The sequence below is a fragment of the Aquila chrysaetos genome, chromosome 1 (genome assembly GCF_900496995.4).
Source record: "Aquila chrysaetos chrysaetos chromosome 1, bAquChr1.4, whole genome shotgun sequence".
NCBI classification, from domain to species: Eukaryota; Metazoa; Chordata; class Aves; order Accipitriformes; family Accipitridae; genus Aquila; species Aquila chrysaetos.
This window is the reverse complement of record NC_044004.1, coordinates 57,850,248-57,868,771: the sequence shown is the minus strand read 5'-3', so window position 1 is coordinate 57,868,771 and position 18,524 is coordinate 57,850,248. Positions and strand designations below refer to the sequence as shown.

The 18,524-nt window shown below is 38.0% G+C and overlaps 2 protein-coding genes across 10 annotated transcripts in view; one reads left to right on the top strand and one right to left on the bottom strand.

Moving 5' to 3' along the window:
- The window catches only part of AIMP1 (aminoacyl tRNA synthetase complex interacting multifunctional protein 1), a 39,563-nt gene extending 33,371 nt beyond the window's left edge, over positions 1-6,192 (bottom strand). Inside the window, exon 1 of one of the 2 annotated variants that reach the window (XM_030023612.2) lies at positions 6,100-6,192. In XM_030023612.2, the coding sequence (XP_029879472.1) occupies positions 6,100-6,101 (2 nt within the window). In that variant the 5' untranslated portion in view covers positions 6,102-6,192. The remainder of the gene's footprint in view (positions 1-6,099) is intronic. The other variant, XM_030023619.2, reaches the window with a different exon arrangement.
- A 237-nt stretch (positions 6,193-6,429) lies between these two features.
- TBCK (TBC1 domain containing kinase) overlaps positions 6,430-18,524 on the top strand; it is a 115,813-nt gene continuing 103,718 nt past the window's right edge. For 3 of the 8 annotated variants that reach the window (XM_041124796.1, XM_041124795.1, XM_041124797.1), the window contains exons 1-4: positions 6,507-6,529; positions 6,932-7,055; positions 12,995-13,229; positions 16,095-16,167. In XM_041124796.1, the coding sequence (XP_040980730.1) occupies positions 13,037-13,229; positions 16,095-16,167 (266 nt within the window). In that variant the 5' untranslated portion in view covers positions 6,507-6,529; positions 6,932-7,055; positions 12,995-13,036. Of the gene's footprint in view, positions 6,530-6,587; positions 6,611-6,931; positions 7,056-9,476; positions 9,558-11,059; positions 11,138-12,994; positions 13,230-16,094; positions 16,168-18,524 lie in introns of those variants that run through there. The other 5 variants (XM_041124791.1, XM_030023508.2, XM_030023515.2 and 2 more) reach the window with 5 other exon arrangements.

Below are 18,524 nucleotides of genomic sequence, written 5' to 3'. Positions count from 1 at the left end.
ATTCATACCTTTGTTAATAATGTTCACACTCCTTATGGACAATAAAGGTTTTTTGGACAAACATCCCCTCCTCAGTTTCTATGGACAGAATGCATGACCTACCCTACCAGAAGGCCACTGACCAACTGACAATATTCTGACAAAACAGAATGAAGCAAAACAAACGACAAACATGCAAGTGAACAACTGGAAGGTGCTCTGCTCCAAGACTTCAAAGATAAGATTATTCAGATGCTGACTTATTTCCCTAGTTAAATTTATCCCCCCATTCCTGCCCCTATCCCATGATAGGAGACAAGATTTGTTGAGTAACAGAAGAGGAACAGAGCCAAGGACATTCAAGAGGAAGAATATACAAGATGATCCAGAAACAAATTCTTCGGTGGCCACACACTAAATATTAGCCTGTAAGCAGTAGCATTAGAATTATTGGAGTAGATTAATTACCATAGCAAAATAAATAGCATACAAAGGAACAAGTCAGCAAGTGAATTGCTCCTCTTTTTCCATTTGAACCAGCCAGTTATTTAAAATATGATACTGAAAACTGAAGTTGCAAACTATTTTACAAGCTAGCAATATGAAAGTAAAAGAACACTAAGATCTGAAACAGCTGCCATCTGCCAGTCCTGAAAGGCATGCCATTTTTAAGATGGTTTCTTTTGGGGGGGGGGGGGGGGGGAAGTCAAAATCAGCATTTAGAAAAAATCCTATAAATGAAACTATTTCTTTTTGTGTTGGCCAATCACCTGGTATTACAGACCCAGGAGCAGGCCATGACTTGTATCATAAGCAAATGTCCCCTAGAAAACTCAACAGGGATCTGGCACACTGAATTTTGTCATCAGGAATGCCAGTGATTGCCATGCCTAAAACCAGTTATAACTTATTACAAATTTCTAACCATACTGAATTTAGAGGTATTTGTCAGAAGCACAGAGCATGCGCTCAGGCAAGGAATTTTACTTATTTAAATGTAAACAAGTATGCTTGGACAGTTTAGGAATACTCAAATGAATATGGTGACAATCTCAGAACATTTGGAATCATCATGCTACCTAAGCAAACTAGCACGCTTTTATTATGCTCAAAAAGTGCTTCCCCTTGGTCTATCAGATCTATTCAACTGACTGGAACCACAGGGGCTACATTTTCAGGTAGGAAATACCTGCTTGCAAAATGTTTCATGCTTGTTGTGGACTTCACCATTAGAAGACTTTATGGCTCAAAAAGTGTAAAGGCAACTAACTAATGAATGAATCAATTAACACAACACCACACCACAAGCATTATAGAGAAAAACAAACTTCTCACCTGGGAATCTATTCCCTCACCCTGCCTCTCCCCTCCAGTTAAAAGACCAAAAAAAAAAAAAAAAAAAATCAGCTCAAACTTGTAATTTCTCTAGAAAAGAAGTGTGAGGGAGACAGGAGGAAATAAAGAAGTGGCAAGTCAGGAAAGGCCTGACTAGCCACATTATATTATAGGCAAACTGTCTCAGCTGTTCAAGAGGCTTCCCAAGCAATAGTCACATTGTACTCATGCATACTCAAGACCCCCCACAATTGCCACAGAGAGTTGCTTTTGTTCAGATTCTCCTTTCCTGTCTCTCAACTTTTTAAAGACACTTCAAAGAAGATCAAAAAGCTTGAAAGAAGTGTAGTTGTTTAGTCTATAGGAGAGAAGTTAGACGGGAGACTTGGTCTCGTTCTTCAAACACAAACAAAGTTGGTATGAGAATGGGACTAAACTGTTCACCAGGTCTACTGCAGACAGGAAAAAGCAAGGAAGATTTAAGTTAGATCATTTGGAAAACTTTCAAGTAGAAGTAAAGGACTGACTGAACAGGCTGCCTACAGAGGTTGTGGAATATCCATCACTGGAAGGTTTTAAAAACAGGTTAGGCAGACATCTGTCAGAAGTGTTTAAGTTATAACAGATGAGAACGAACTTGAGATCTTTTGCTCCTCTTCTGCTAAGGTCTTTTCATTACACCCAGCGTTACAAAACCAATAATATTTCCCTCTTATAGTCCTGCCTTTTATTTAACTTTAAAAAACATGTAGTAAAACCTACCCTTCTAATTGTGATATTTCCACATATTCAAGTGTGATTATTTGGGAGAATAAAACACAAAGATTTGCCAACTGTGAAAGCAGAATAAATAAACCACTTGTGAAGTAAAATACCAATGTATTAATTTTACACTCCATCTGAAGAAATTGACCCCTAACATCATAATGCAGACAGTACTATATTTTCTTGTTCTCCAAGAGAAAAGAAAATTGTGAAAACTTTAACTGATGACTTACTGATCTGTGGTCACCAAACCTAGTCAGTAAAACATATTTCAGTTTTTGCTTAAAGGAATTTTTTTTTCAAGGAAAGCACTTTTTCCCAAGCACATGCACACACACAATAAAAATACATACACATAAAAAAATCAAAACAATGAAAGCAGAAGACTGCTTTGAGAAGTATCCAAATCTTTTTGAAACCATATAAAATTATGACTAAGGATGGCTTCCACCACACCAGGGGAAAAAAGCCATGAGAAGAAAAAAACAAACACAACCAAACCCCAAACAAAAAAAAAAACACAAACACAAACCCCCCACCCCCAACCCACCAAAAAAAAACCCCCCCCCCCAACCCCCCCCCCCCCCCCCCCCCCCCCCCCCCCCCCCCCCCCACACCCACTGTTTTAATACTAATGCAACCATGGAAATGAAAACTAAACATCAATTTCCCCCTTGTCCCCAGTATGACACAAAATCTAACAAGGGAAATGTTTCTTGGTGACAGTAATAAGAACCATACAGGTAACTGTTTGGAAGGATAATAAACAGCGGTTTCTGTGGGTCTCTGCTGGACTGATATCATATAGTTCATATCACTACAAGAAACAAGAGATGGTATTTACTTTGCTCACATCTGATGTTCCTAGCAACTGCCCTCTATGCTGACCCCTAAGTTTTTTCTGTGTTGTTTAGCATTTGACATTCTTTTGGTTTTAGGAAACACTCCCTTAGAAGAGACAAATGTGAATGAATTCTTTCACATGGTAGCAATCAAATTATAATCAGAAAAGTTCAAAAATATTATGGTAGATACCAGATTTGTCTTCCTGCACACTTGATCAATCCTTCTTATGACAACTGCTTTACGTTATTTTTATTATATAGATACTTCCCCAGTATGCTTAAGGGGACTTGTAAAGTAGGTGGGATTTGCAGGCACCAGAGAGCTCAATTTTTCTTTTCACTCTTGGTCTAGAGAGGTCTTGGATAAAACTTATCTCCTATTTTGCATCTCAATACATTTTTTTTTTCTTGCCAATTCAAGATCCACTCTTCATTCTGATGCCATTATTTGAGTTCTTGTCCTCCAGAACGTACAAGCTACCTCTGCTGCTTCTTAGGGCTTTTTCAGAAATGAACAGAGAAACATGACATCCATAAAATTATTTATTCTACTTTAATGTTGGGGGGGGGGGGGAATGTGAAGCTGAGAAACTGGTACTTTTCTAATTTGATTCCACTGCTAATTACAGATTTACACACAGCAGCAATTTTAGAAGTGGTCTGTTGATTCAGAAAGAAAATACAAATCACTACAGATGATTATTACCTTATGTTATCTGTTGTTATCTTATAATACAAACTAGCACAGTTCTGTACTATAAAATGTCCTGTATAATAAAAAGTATAGAAATATTTTGAGGCATTTTTACAATAATTCCAGAAACTGTTTTTAAAGCTTCATGCCAACTGAAATTGATTTAAAGAATTTTGCAAAGCATAGTAAGTCCTAGGGGGTTGCTTGCTTCCCTCCATCATGGCATAAAATTAACTTCATTGCTAGTCTTCTTGGATAACATACATAATTGAAATAACAATAACGTATTAAACAGATTTCAGTCAAATATATTTAGGAGAAAAGCCATTACAGAGAACATCTAAATCAAAAGGATGAAGAAATACCCATGGGGTGTTTGGCCCTCCTTTGATAAAGAGAACCTAGGTTAGCCTTCCATTATTAAATTCATACTAAATTATTTTTATAATGATGTCAAAGCAACTTCATGATACCTTTCTGCATTAAACTTTTATTTTTCAGATTGTTTTCCCCCTCTCATATGTTTCATCATCAGAAGTATCAAGTCTTCAAGGGTCTAGGGAACTCAAGAGTCCTATTATTTCCAATATGATGGACTATGTTCAGATTTGCACAAATGTCCTTTTCTTAGCAAATATTCTTTTTTATTCAATACCATTCTCTCCAGATTGTCGTCTGCTTTCAGTCTGGGGAACGAGAAGTTGTTTCCTTCTCTATTTACATTTAAAGGTGTAAAAGAAACAAATATACCTATAGCAATATATAGAAAACATGCACAAGGTTTGTATTTACAACTGGAAAAAGACATTCCAGAGCCCAAATTAGCTGAAGATAGTTTTAACAATCATTTTGATTTATATCACTCTGCCCTCAACATCTTGCACCTTCAGGATTCAGTGCTGCTAAAAGCAGCACTCACCAATATATTTCTTAAAACTCTTCAAAGTCAAAATCATCGTAACAAGAATATATTGTTAATTTGCAAAAGGGTGGGGAGAATATATTATGACGAAGCCGCATTGAAAAAATCCTTGAGGCTAGCTAAAAAAAACCAAACCAAACAAAAAAAGTCAAAACCAAAAAAAACCCCCACTTTACCAACTATTTGGTAAGATTTGTCAAAGTTCTATCTGTTAGTCATTTCTAAGGCCTTATCCCTCTTAATAATACCCAGTACTAAAAACTCAGTTTTAGGACTTTGGTTTTATTTTACAGATTTTGGGCTTACTTTCCAACAGGTCTGCCAAGTAATGTATTATTATTTAAACATAACTGAAGAATAATATAGTAAGTGAATGATAAGGGCATACAAAAATGGGGTGCTATAGTTAATCACTACTGCCTCACCTTACTACGGATTTCACGTAAGTATCCTGAATCGCAAAACTATTTGTGAAAAGCAATGACTGTATTAAAAAAAAAAATAAATATCCAAGTTAAAGAAACAGAAAGAGCAGGAAATGCAAGGATTACTTATTTTGCAGCAGTATTTTCTTCATTTTGCCAGCTACTAAACCCAGCACAAAACCACCTACTGATTAGCTCAAGGTATACGATACTTTAGGAACATTGCCATATGCTGGTTAGCTGTGGACTCCTAACAAGCAACACATCATAAGGTCATCCCTGTCATCCAATCCATGCATCCCTGTACAGACTATGTGCTGTATGTTAAATCTTGCAAGTATCTCTACTGAGGATGGACCAAACACTTATACTCTGTTTTTCATTCACTGATGTCTATGCAAAAGCATAACGAACATATATACCATTTACCAAAACAGAGAAAGCATCTAGTTTTCAATTAGTAACAGCTGTTTCTACGCAAAGCTCAGTAGATACTCCGTGCCTGTACTTTCCAAGCTACCACAGCATTTTCTTCAACAGCCCATCACTATGCCACTTCCAAACTGTCACTTCAATCAATCGGCTGCATAAAGGAACACAACTGATTTCAGAAGAACCATTTCACGTGCATGCTTCCTCCCCGCAAAGTATGGTATCTGTATCTGCAATGCCACCCTACAGCTACAGCGCACATTAAGCCCCATGATTAAATTCCTTATGTAAATGAAACAACAACGGACATAACGCCCTTTCCTCTAATTCGAGGCACTCATCCTGCCCCTCCGCTACAGGGGAATTCCCCTCAGAGGGACGGCAGCAGCCTCCCTACGACCACGGCCGCAGCACACAGCCCGCAGGGAACACCCGCTCCAGCCGCCCCCCGCCCTGGCGGCTCAACGCAAACTAACAGAGCCTTGCCGGGCTCCCACTGCCCGCCCCAGACAGCTCGGCCCGGCCCGGTCCGCGGGGGGAGCCCCAGGGCACCAGACCGCCATGACACAGCCCCCCAGCAGCGAGCGACGACCGAACTAAGCCACCCATGGGCGCGCTGAGAGCAGACTGAGGGGACAAAGCCACCCACCCCCACGTCGGGACTCGGCCGGGCCCCCACAGGCCCCACCGAAAGGCACTCACATGAACTGAGCCGCCGCCACACACCTTCATCCGCTAAGGGAAAAAGGACCCTCTCCTCCAGGCTGCCCGTGCGAGCGCCTGAGGTTTATAAGAAGGCGCCTAAGAAAGCCTCACTACCCGCAGCGAGCATTGTTTTTACGGCCAAGGCGCTCAACGCGTCGTTCTCAGAGTGTTGGCAGAGTACGCACACACACGGATGAGGGTGTATGGTGGTGGTGGGGAGACTATTACACTCCTGTTGGTTTTTTTTTTTTTAAAGGTCCACACAAAAAGAAGGCTCAGGCATGGCGCAGGACACCTCTATGCCAGGGTCCTTCCGGCGGCCGGCGGGGTGGAGTGACGCCGCGGAGCGCCGAAGGGGGGTGAGGGTGCTGACGCTGTGCTCGGGGGTGGGGCGCGGCGTGTAGCAGGGATGGCGGCGCTGGCGCAGGTACCGCCGGCAGCGGCACTAGCTCTGCCCTTCCCCCGCCAGGCCGTGCCCGGGCCGGTAGTCCCCGCCGGTGGCCGCCGGGTAACGGAGGGGCTGAGGGAGCGGCCGGCCCGGCGGGCGTGGCGGGAGTGAGGCGGGGCGGGGGCGCGGGGCGAGCGGTCCCCCGCGGAGCCGTGAGGTGTGCGGGGCCGGTCGGACAAGGCCAGCGGCGGTTCGCCCCTTTTTGGGGTCGGTTTTGGGTTGCGAGCGCCGGCCGGTGTGTGGCGCCTCAGGGCTGGGGGCGGCGGGGAGTGTCTCCGGCTAGCGTTAGAGGCCCTGAGGGGTTACCAGGGCTGCCCGGCGTTACCGGCGTTTCTAGCGGTCATTTAGCAAACTGGTTAAAACTGATTTCTCTTTTACTAGATTTATTTCCTGAACAGCCGTGACGTACAAATGAAATGGTAACAAACCCCGTCTTTATGTGAGTAGGGACACTGATGTAGCAGAACGGGCAGACAGGCTGTAACCAAAAGACACTGATAAACAGGTAAAAGAAGTAACAGCTATATAAAATAGAGAGATGTGACTAAAAGCCTACCCTGGCCTATTAACATTAGGTTATATGTTTTCTTCATGCTATCCAAGTGCTCTTATTGTGTCCCACTAGCTAAATATTCTAGCCGCAGATAAGAAACTTGAGATGTCTGTAAGTTTCGCTAACTCTTATGCCTGGCTTTCAAAGCAGCAACGTCTTAATCTATGTAGTGACATTGTAAATGCTCCAAACACCACCAGTAACTAGTCTTATGCAAATACCTACATAGAATACAGAGGCTTTCATGTATGTATGCCAAAATTCTCCAAATATTACTGAGATAGAAGCCATCAGCAAAGATTAAAAAATGCTCTATTTCACTTGAGTGAAGTGATGCTTTAATATCACTACAAGAATAGGGAAAGGAATTACTATTTAGCATTTTCGTGCCAAAAACACTGTGACACCTGTCTGGTTTTTTTCCCCCAAATTTGTGTATTCATTGAAGACAAAATAACGACATTGGAGACTTGTCAAAATCTAGTTTGCATTTTCTGTTTATCTCGAGTAACAGTATTATAATGAAAATTTTGGCACACTTATTTACTCTATCTATTGCTCAATTGGTGTAGCTGGAATCTGAAACAAAATGTTTCTTTTCTGCACTGAATGTACTAGTTTGGACAGAATAACATTGTTAAATATATAGATATTTTTTAAGTATGTCTAATGTGTGTATAGTCTGTAATTATCTGCCCATGACTCTATTCTTTATTTATAGGTAGAATACTTCTTACTTCAATGGATTTTAGAGAAGCTAGAAAATTTTGTAAAAGACAATGTTTTGATGATATGCCACAGGGGAAAACATCTGGTTAAACACAATACTGCTTACGTTTAGATTTTTAAGCAATCTTATGGTGTTTATAGTAGATGTTTATACTGCAGATGAAAAAAAGGTTTGTGTGGCGAACCAAGTTTAATCCACAGTCCTCCCACCCCCTGAAAAAATTAAGCTGATAATATTTTTTATTATTATTATGAAGTGAACGTGTCCCAGCTCTTTATTGTGATGTGATTGTCCTAACAAACTCTTACTTATTTTCTGTGCTCCCTGCCATAGGAATCTGAATTCAACTTTTCTTCAATATCTGTTATATGTTTTAATAAACTTTATGAATGGTGGTAGTGGTGGATGGTGGGAGGCAAATCACAGTTTTGGGTTTTTTTGTGAAGTAACAATGCTGTAGCTAAAATTGCATCTTTTATTTCAGTTACTTTATCAAATTAGTAATTACTATAGTTGCAACAGGAATGTTTTAAGACTAAAGAAGACAAGATATTTTGTGAATGAATTTCTTCTTATGAAGTGGCCTACTTTGTTGAAAACACTGTGATTTAATGAAAAACAGTGTAAGTATAGGGTGTTCCGGCCACCTGCTCTCCTGAAATTGTTCTCAATTGCTTTAAAAATAATTCAGTAGCAGTACTGATTATAATTAGGTTTTAACTCTGAAAAGCTGCCTTCATTAGGCAAGGAGCATTTACACCTGGATACTCAGGAGGCATTTAAATAACTAGCCATTTCAAATTACTAACAGGTATTAGCACATGGCTAGTTGTCTTTATTTCTGCATGTGGACGCTTTAGAAACCATAGATGTGTTTCACAGGATGGATTCATTCAGGTTGGTCTGTTTGTATGTGCAACATTTCCTTCTGAAAGTCAAATCTATATGTTTTGATTCTTTTTCTTTTTTTAAGGGTAAAGTTCTTAGTGTCCATCGACTCAGTTGTCTTAGCACTGCTGCAGTGAAAAAGTTGTAAATGATGGCTAGAAAATGCTGAATTCTGAAGAAAAAATATTTGTTCTCTGAGAGCAGTAGGTATTCAGAGGCGCAAATAAGTTGCTCAGTAGATGAGGGGCTACCTTTTGTATTTTATTTCTCAGTGTTGGGCATCGAAAAGCTATTAAGTGAAAAATTATCAAAATAGTGCTAATCTGAATATTAAGTAGGAATTTGTAAAGGTCTTCTGTTTGTGGTGGGTTTTGCTGAGAGCATTGGTTAGTGGTTTTGTGTACTGTAAAGGTTTCTAAGGGAGATTTGGATGGAGGTAGTGGGCTAGGGAAGGTCATTCAGAGGTGGGATGCAAAACAGGCCACTTATGGACTTCTAATCTTTATTCCAGACCTATTTTGCAGATGTGATAGACTATCATGTACGGAATAAACGGTGCTTTGGAAATGACGACTTGGTAATTTTAGATGACACTAATCAGACAAGTCTTCCGTTCCTCTTCCATCCTCACTGTTTTGGATTATCAGAATTGAATTTCCAGAATTCAGTCCCAAAATTGAATTTGCCATAACTGTTTCTGGTGTCAGTTTAAAATAGCAAACCTTTCTTTTTCTCTTTCTCTTTTTATTTCAAAGTAATAGGGAAGTTCTGCAGGTATAATTCATTCCTCCAAATCATAAAATTAATGCAATATGTGTCTCCTCTATATAGAAAAGGTGAGTTTGTGGTGTAAAATTGTGTGCCTTGAATATGTGGAGGACGTGTAGCACTCTATAGTTGTGCCAGACTTTGATGTGGATTTAAAAAAAAAAAAAACAACAACAAAAAAAACCAACCCACAATTTAAAAATAATCAGATAAGATCTTTTTTCAGATGAATTTTTAAAATGTGTAACACTTCTGTTTGAATTTAGAAATGTTGGTTACTGGAGAAATGACTAGACTGAAATAACTTAGTTAAAAAATAAAAACCTTTCACTTAAGCTGTAATGTGTGGCCCTTTTTAAAGGTGGTGGAAGGATTAAGTTTTTAGTTTTGGGGTTACGTGGTTTATTTTTCAAGTCAGTCCCTGGAATTTATGGAAGTTGAGAGTTAAGGACAGATATCAGAGTTTAATTGTGAAGGTAGCTACTGACAGAACTAGCTCTTTTCCATTATCAGAGAGAACTTTTTTCCATTGCTTTAGTGGATTCCACAGAATTAACTCTATAATAAGAGAGCTTGTTTTAATGCATACCTTTTAAAATTCTTTATTGATTCCTTTAGGTGGCTGACAGGAAGGATTGTTTGCTTATCTCTTGTCTGTCTTTTTGTCTGTGTGCTTCCTAACCAAAGGAAGTGAGAGATAAAACTGCAGTTTTCTAGTTGAAAGCATTGCAGGTAGTCTAATTCATCCTTGTAGGCCAACTGATCTGGAGTACAAGAAAAGTGTAATCTCTTAAAATGGTTATTGAGTTGATGATATTTAACAATTATTTTTATTAAAATTCCTTTCTAAATGTCAGCTGAATGCAGATACAATGTATTGGAGAAGTATTATCTAGCAGATAGTTTTTCTACAGTAAAAATGAAAACATTTCTTACCTGAGTAAATATATTGTACACGACAACTTTTTAGAGACGTAATGCATCATGCTGTTTGGCATAATTTTAGTCTCCCTCCCCTCAAGACTGATCATATTAACTTTTTTTTTGTTTTAGAGCAATTATAGAGGACTGTTGTACCAAGCAAGATTATAATTCATTCTCTAAATCAAGATTTATTTTTTTTTCTTCATGGTTAATATATATTTTCTTTCTGAGGCTGGGTAGTTCATTTGGCAGACATGATGTTTTTACAGGAATGTGGGTCTTTTTATAAATACACAGTTAAAGCTTTCCAATTGGAACTTGCTGCATGCCAATAAGTCTTTTTGCTTGCACTCAGTCCAATTTATGTTTTTCCAATGGAATATTCTAACTGTAAATTGCATTGCTGGCATCTGAAAATAGATCATTTCCACAAAATATTAAATATTCATGAGGTATGAAAGCATTGTATCTTTACAAATGAGACTTTTAATACAAAAATACTACTGTAAATACTCTAACGCTCAATGCTGTTTCAGATTTATTTTCTTCCTTTAAGTTTGATTTCTTAATGCTATGCATTCATATTTAATATGATGTTGTATATTAGAATTTAAATGTACATATCTCATGTCTGTTCTTTCTTCAGGGAAAAAAAAACCACAAATGAGGGCAGTCTTATATTTGCTTTGTATCTTAAATTGAACTGTATTAGTTAAAACAGAAGGTATGTTCCATGATTTCCATTTGTATAGACTTAGTAAATATGTTTGGTATATAAGGATCTCTGTGCAACCTGTTGTGGGGTCACTCTCTCAATTAAGAGTCACAAAAGAAAATTAGTAGGTTTTTACTGGGAATTTTGTGCTGGGAACAAGGTTGTTCCCTTAGAGAGAAAATAATTTTGAGACATTAAAGTATTAAATGCTCTGTTTCTCCTGTGTGACTTTCTCATGAGAGAATAGGTTTTCCTGAAAGCAGCAGGTCAATGTTGGCTGAAATAATAATAAAGAAGTAGCACTTAGTTTTGTTAGTGCTCTGCATAATCTTGTTCTACTTGGTTTTTGTTTCATGAAGCCCCTAAGATGATAAAAAATTATTACATCTGGTTTGAAAGAATTATGTTGGTTTTATACTTTAAGCTTTTCATATTATTTCTCTTACGGACTTCAAATCCTGAGGGTTCTTCCTCCTCTTTTCCTGGAGCAACTGCATATCTGTTTCTACTCTTTAGAGCTTATAATTACTGTTCCGTAGCTGACGAGTTGGATGTGCTTTCCACATCAGTGGACTATTTCTGTTGATTGTATGCACAGATGCCTCCCAACTCTGTGCTGTAATGTCTCTACAGTTGAAGTGAGCTGGATGGTATTCTTCTGCATCGGTTTGTTAATGAAGTTTTTTTTTTTTGTTCTGTGGCCTCTTGTCCCATGTTATGTGGAACTGCCATCTACTTCACCATCACAACTTCCAGACCAGAGCTCACTTAAGAGTGTATAAGCTTGGCCTTCTTATCCCTGTTTGTATATGTATCCTTACACACAAGTATGTGTGTGTTGTGGAAGTTAACATGTGCAGAGGGGTAATACTGCCTAATGACAGTTTGTAGTGTCTTGAGTCACTGTCTGGGCAATCCAGAAACGAGCTGAGCAGAGGCTTTATTCAGTTTTTGGATTTTGGTACTTCTTGCCTCAGATTAAGTTCTTAGTTTCCTAGTAAAAAGAGGTTGGGCAGTTTTACCTGAGGCCTAGCTGACTGTACCAGTGTCTACTACTTGTGCATGGTTTAGATTTTCATATTCTTGAACGGCATAATGGTTGGTTACGGACAAGTGCAGAGAAAACGTTTAGCTCACACTGAATTGAAATGCATAGTTCAGAGGAGAGAGCTTGTTCCTGTTGGAGAGGAAAATAGTCATGAAACTAAGTGCTCCTGGAGTTAAACTGCAAGCTAATTTATTTTGCTTGACTGTCTCACAGAAATGTTTAATGTAGATTACTTCCTTAATTTGTTTTGAGTCAATGTGTCAGCTAGCAGTTTACCTATGGGTAGGGAAAGAAATGGTGGTAGGACAGAAGACTGTTGTTACTTCATAGCTTTAAATATTAGAAATTATATAGGATATAGTATATAGATAGGATTATCACTAAAGCTGTGGTAATATGGATTTGTGGCCTGCTTAGACAAGGTGGTATTTTAGAAGAGGTTTTTTTCTGTTTTGGTGCCTTTACTGGTTTTGGTTTTGGGGTTTTTTTGGGTTTTTTTTAATAAATAACCTACTATATCACAGTAGTCATCTGAAGACTGCTTGTATTAAAGCATTTATATGCTCCTAAAAATATTTTTATTTTATTCTTAAATCTGTGTTTATCACTATGTTTTCATCTTTAAATATAGTGTTTATGATGCAGCAGCACTGTATTATTATTATTATTATTGTGTTCATTATGCAAAAATGTCCCATTCCCCCATAAGAGAGAAAAAAAACATTTTAATTGCATTGTTTACTAAGCAACTAGTAAGCTGAGTCATAAGAATCTGTATCTTTTGCAGATAAATTTTTACTCTGTGTTCTCTTTTTAAGGAACACAATTTGCTCCAAAAGGTCTAAGATTGTGTGAAAAAGATGTTTCCTTTAAAAGACACTGAGATGGGTGCATCCACCTTCTTCGCCTCAGCTCTGCCACATGATGTCTGTGGAAGTAATGGCCTTCCTCTGACACCTAACTCCATAAAAATTTTGGGGAGATTTCAAATCCTTAAAACAATCACCCATCCCCGGCTTTGCCAGTATGTTGACATTACCAGAGGTAAACATGGTGAGTATCTGTTTAATAAGGAAACTTTATGTATGGTTACAGTTATATTTTTGTGACAATGTATCTAAAGGTGACTGATCAGAATATTGCCTTTATAGCACCAGAAAGTGGCTGGTTTTCTGTCTCAAAATGACTTTATGCCTTTGCTCTGACTGGTGGTACTGGTGTTTTTGTTTCTTCTCTACAGAGTCAAGGCAGAGGTTAGTTGTCTGTCCTCTTTTGTTATATGTTATGTTAACTGACAAAAGCTAAGAACCTTCTTCTCTTTATACCTCACTGTAAAATTTTTGTATTCAATTGCTGTGCCATGTCATTGCGTGGGACAGTGAAATACATGTATTTTTGATGCTGAGCTCCTACACCCATATTCTAATCTTGTGAACATTTTCATGTAATGGTTAGGTTTCTTGTACTTAATTTGCAGCTGTTCTTGTCTCAGTCATCGTGCAAGCTTCCCTTATTTTTTTATTCTGGCTCTTTAAGACCTCTCCCACTAACAATTACTTTATTCTAGTATGGATGGTTTTTTTTAGTAACCGTTATCACACTTGTTAGCTCAAATAAGGCTTCAGTTTGGTTTTTTTCTGCTCCAGATGATCTTATTCTGTTGCAAACTCAGCAGGAGTACAGCACTTAATTTCCACAAAAAGGCTGCAACACCTGTGACAATTTAAGTGTTTGCCACCTTTAACTTTGAAATCAACAATGTTCCTATATAAAGGTGCATTGTATGTATTTGTTGGGTTAGCTACAGGGTCTCATAAAGTAGAGCAAGTAATTTTTTCCCCTTTAGAAATGCAGTATGATAGGATGTTTCAGTTTTTTAGAAGATGAGGATATTGCCAACTCCAAACACTGAAGTATTCAATGGGGCAGCGGGTTCTTTGTGTGTTTTCATTTGCTCTCAAATTTCTAAATTTTTCCTTTTCTGCAATCAGGAGATCTAGAAAGTTTATTCCTTTTCATCTTGTTTTCACTAGTACCTATTGAAAGAGAAACTGGGATTATCTTAGAATACTGTTTGGAATGAAAGGTTAAGAAACATTAGCTAACATAACATTTAGTAAATAAAATATATGGTTAAATAAGAAAACATGGCCTTTTTGACAATGAAGAGTCAACGACATGAAGGTTTATGAGTGTGTATAAATATGAAAGAGAAGATATCTTCTCATAATTGAAGTAACTTGAAGGATAGCAAATAACACATCTAACCATGAAGTCGGGAGACTGTTCTGTTCCTAGTGGTTAGAATAGCTGTTAATCACTTTCAAATAATATGGCAAATTTGGTGGCAAATTGTATCATTCTGATACTGACAGAATTTTTCACTTGTCAGTCCTATACATCATGATTTAATGTTATTTTTCTTGCAAATGTCAGTTTCTACCCTTACAGAGAAATATGAAAGCAGACTAGGAAAACAATGCAAAAAAAAAAAATATTAATAAGATGTATGCATTCCCCCCAAAAGACCCTCAAAGGGGGAATATAAAAGTAATAGAAAAACATTCATACTGAAATTATTTGATGGGAGAGACAGAAGTCCCCTCAGTAAGCAGTTGGACATCACGTGTGTAATGACAGAGCAAGCAGGGGAGGGGTAAGGCCTGTAGCTCACGCGTACAGCACCTGAGAAACCTCAGCGAGGCTGTTCAACGCACTGTGAGGAGGACTGGGGAGGCTGTATGTTCAGTGACTGTTAGAAGACAGATTTAGCTTGATGCACCAGGCAAGGCATTTCTTGGATGACTCGTATTTTCTTTGCTAAATTTCACTCTTCTGACCTCAGAAGAGGATTTATGACTAAAAAGATGGTGATAAGCTGTACTTCAGAGCCCCTAGATGTGGTGCTCATTGAGACCTGACTTGCGGTAAACGTGGAGCATGTTCACCTCCAGGTATGATCCACATCAGTTGAAGGAACCAGTTGAACTATTGTATTGTAGAAGGCAATCCCAGATTTCTTTTTTTTTCTTCCAGAGACAGCTTAAGTGGTCCTTCAATTTCAAAGAGAAACAAAGAGTTGAGTAACAAGCATTCCAGCTTTAATGTGATGACTTTTGTTTCTCAAGTGTTTTCCATCTTTATCTTACTGTAACAGTCGTCTTATATAAATACGTTTGAAACAGTTCAGTTTGATTTCATTTTGAATCTGAATATTCACTACTAGCTGTTCTACTAGTAGGAAGTAGCAAAGTGTAGCTTCTTTAGGAGTTATCTCGCACCCCCATGTAGTATCTTATACCTTTGTCTTCTCCTACTTTATAATTGCTGTCTTCAGTGCAACAATTGTTTTGTCTTTTCCTCTGTATTCAGAGCCAGGCCATCAATCTTTGGAACATGTGGGACCCCTGCAAGTCCTATAGCTATTTGTTGGGCAAGAGGTACTACAGCTAGTAATGTGCTAGTTAGCCCATCAGGATTGAAACTCCTGCGCTCATTCTTGAGTACCTTTTCTCAAAGCTGGTGTTACTTGGAGTGTCTCTCTCATTAACCCAGCTACAGATACCGTGCAAATTTGTAGATGCTTATCTTCTTTGAGATGTCTATTCTTAAGCCAAATCTGATTGACGTTGGCTGAGGCATTCAATATTTATTAGGAGGTTACTGGATGGATGGATTGACAGTGCTTTGCATGAGGAATCAGAAAAGATAATCTGCTGTATCTCATAAATGAAAATGGTGGTGATATCCAGAAGTTGTACACCTTTAGCATTTAATTATGTGTAATTTTCCCTACAATGTATGTCAGAATACTTTACATCTGCCAAATAGATAGACTGAGAAGTATGTAATCCCACTGTCTCATTTGGATTCTAGTCCTCTTATACTTTTTTTTTTTTCTTTTTTCTTCTCAATTAGAGAGACTGGTTGTGGCGGCTGAACACTGTGAAAAGAGTCTGGAAGATTTGCTACGAGAGAGAAAGCCAGTCAGGTGAGGTGTCAAGCTAAACTCAAATCCACTCACCATAATTTCACATATCATTTGTGGCAAAGTCCCAGACCTTTTTTTAACTTTTACTGGTTTATATAAATTTTACTCTGTTAAAGTTTAACTTAAAGACATTGTTTATCAGATAAAACATGTGCCTGAAAGAGGAGTACTTATTTCCATACAATTCTAAAAGCTAGCAGACTTACGCGGACCTTGTTTACGACTGAAATACTTTATAACTCATAAAATCCTGTCTGTCTTGTAATAGTAGTTTTGGGTTTTCTTTTTAAAAATAAAATCAGACCTATGACAGGATAAGTATCTTCCTAAGAATTTGAAGATTGTATGCCTGCCAGGTGATGAAATACAACTTTAATTAGAAAGGACAGAACTTGGTGTGTGTTTTTCATATGCAGAGATGTATTAATTTATTAACCAGAAAGTGTACAGGATGTCAGATATATATGCCAGGGTACTATAAGTGATTTGAATTTGGGTTAATATAGTCATTTCGGCAAGGCTTTGGTCAAAACCAAGGCCAAAGGCTGGATGTCAAGAATATTTGCTTTCATACTAGGATGTATAGAATAGTTGATCTCTATCTTTAAAGAAGCAAACAAACAAACAAAATCCCCATCAGACTTGTTGCTAAAAGTGTTAACTGTAATTTTAAAGTCTATCACTATTACCTTTGGAGCAAAGAAGTAGTCTCTTGTCCTAAAGAATATGTAACACAGAAAATGTAGAGTGGAAGAAGAGAAACGTTATTTCCATTTGGGGTAGCAAGGCATTGTAGGCTAACTGGTTATTTCCAGAACTGCAAATATATAAATATAAAACACGTTTAGAGAAATCAAAAGTCTCTTCGTTCTAGTTTCTGAAAAGTTTATAGCAAGCATTAGATTTCATCTCTCTTGATATTCATGCAAGTGTAGAGATGATAATTACTCGGTAAAATAATCGACAAATTTTTATGTGTCTTCCCAGTTAACATTAGGCACCTCAGGTGGGCTGTGTTTGATAAGGTACTATGCAGATAGACTTCCTGTGACTCATCCCAAATTAGATTTGTATAAAGGGAGTAATACTGGATCTGTAGCCTTCTGAGACTTGCAACCCCTACATAGGATGCTAACAATGTTGTCTGGCAGAGATAAATCTAAATGCAAAATGCCCTGTGCCTGTGTGTTAGCTTTTTGTGAATTTAAGCTTTATGACAGTATGTGTTGCAGAGGACTATAGTTTGAGGAATGTTAGGCAAACATGGCTTCCTTTTTTTCTTAAGATAGAGAGGTATTTAGGTGCAAAGGGCTTTTCATGTGTGATATATATTACAGCCCTTCACACAGTTTTGCATCAGGTTCCTATTGTGCAAAGTTCCAGAAATAGTTAAAGCTCTTTTCTTTCGTTTTTCATTCAGTTCTCACACTGTTCTTTGAACGTGTGTATCTTGGTGTCACATGAGAAGCAGGCCAGACTGTCTGTTGCCTCTTGACTGTTTTGTAAAAAGCATGGGTGTAGCTATTTTAATTTGCTTTGAATTGCTTGATACAGTATACTTGTGTAGATTCTCTGACAACTTCTGTTGCAATTTAATCCTGCAGCCTTAGAATTGCAAGGGGAAGGTGTCCTTTTTTGAAAGGAAAAAAAAATTATATTTCTCTGTCATAATTCTATAAACAAAACTTTCTCAAATAACAGTTGTGGTCTGTATGCAAATCCATTATGCCTCTCTATACTAGCATGTGTTTTGTGGCACCCAGAAAGATTTTTGAGACCTTTTCAGATAGTTTGCTAAGGTATGCAACTTTGGTTTTTTGACAGGCTGGGAGAAGTTACTTAGTTTGCAACAGTTACCTCAGCTATTTGGAGCGTGGCTCTGTTGAAAGTAGATGCATAAAGCCTGGCTTTATTTTTTCCTTTTGGCTTGAGAGAGTTTTTACTGAAATAAGTTATTCTACTATCTTATCTTTCTTTTAATGAGCTGATTGGCATTTCTTCAGGAAGTTGTAACACCTGAGGTATAGGGCTAAAATACAGATGTTAGTGATTCATCTACTATACATTACAGCTTTTGCAGTAGTAGCTGAAAGATAAATTACGTTAACTTCAAATGAAGTTTCTTGCAAGAAAGACCAATGTGGTGAGACCCGTATATTTCCAGAAATAACTTGGATGGACCAATTCCCAGTTATTGGTTATGTGATCTGTCTATATCAATTACCTTTGGAAGGGGAAGTATTTGGCTTTTTCCAGGTATTCTTATTGTATTAGTCAATGACAGCGTAGCTGGTTACACATCCGGAGTTGATGTGTATGCTATTGCAATTAATTTTATAAACTGTTTATGGAATGCG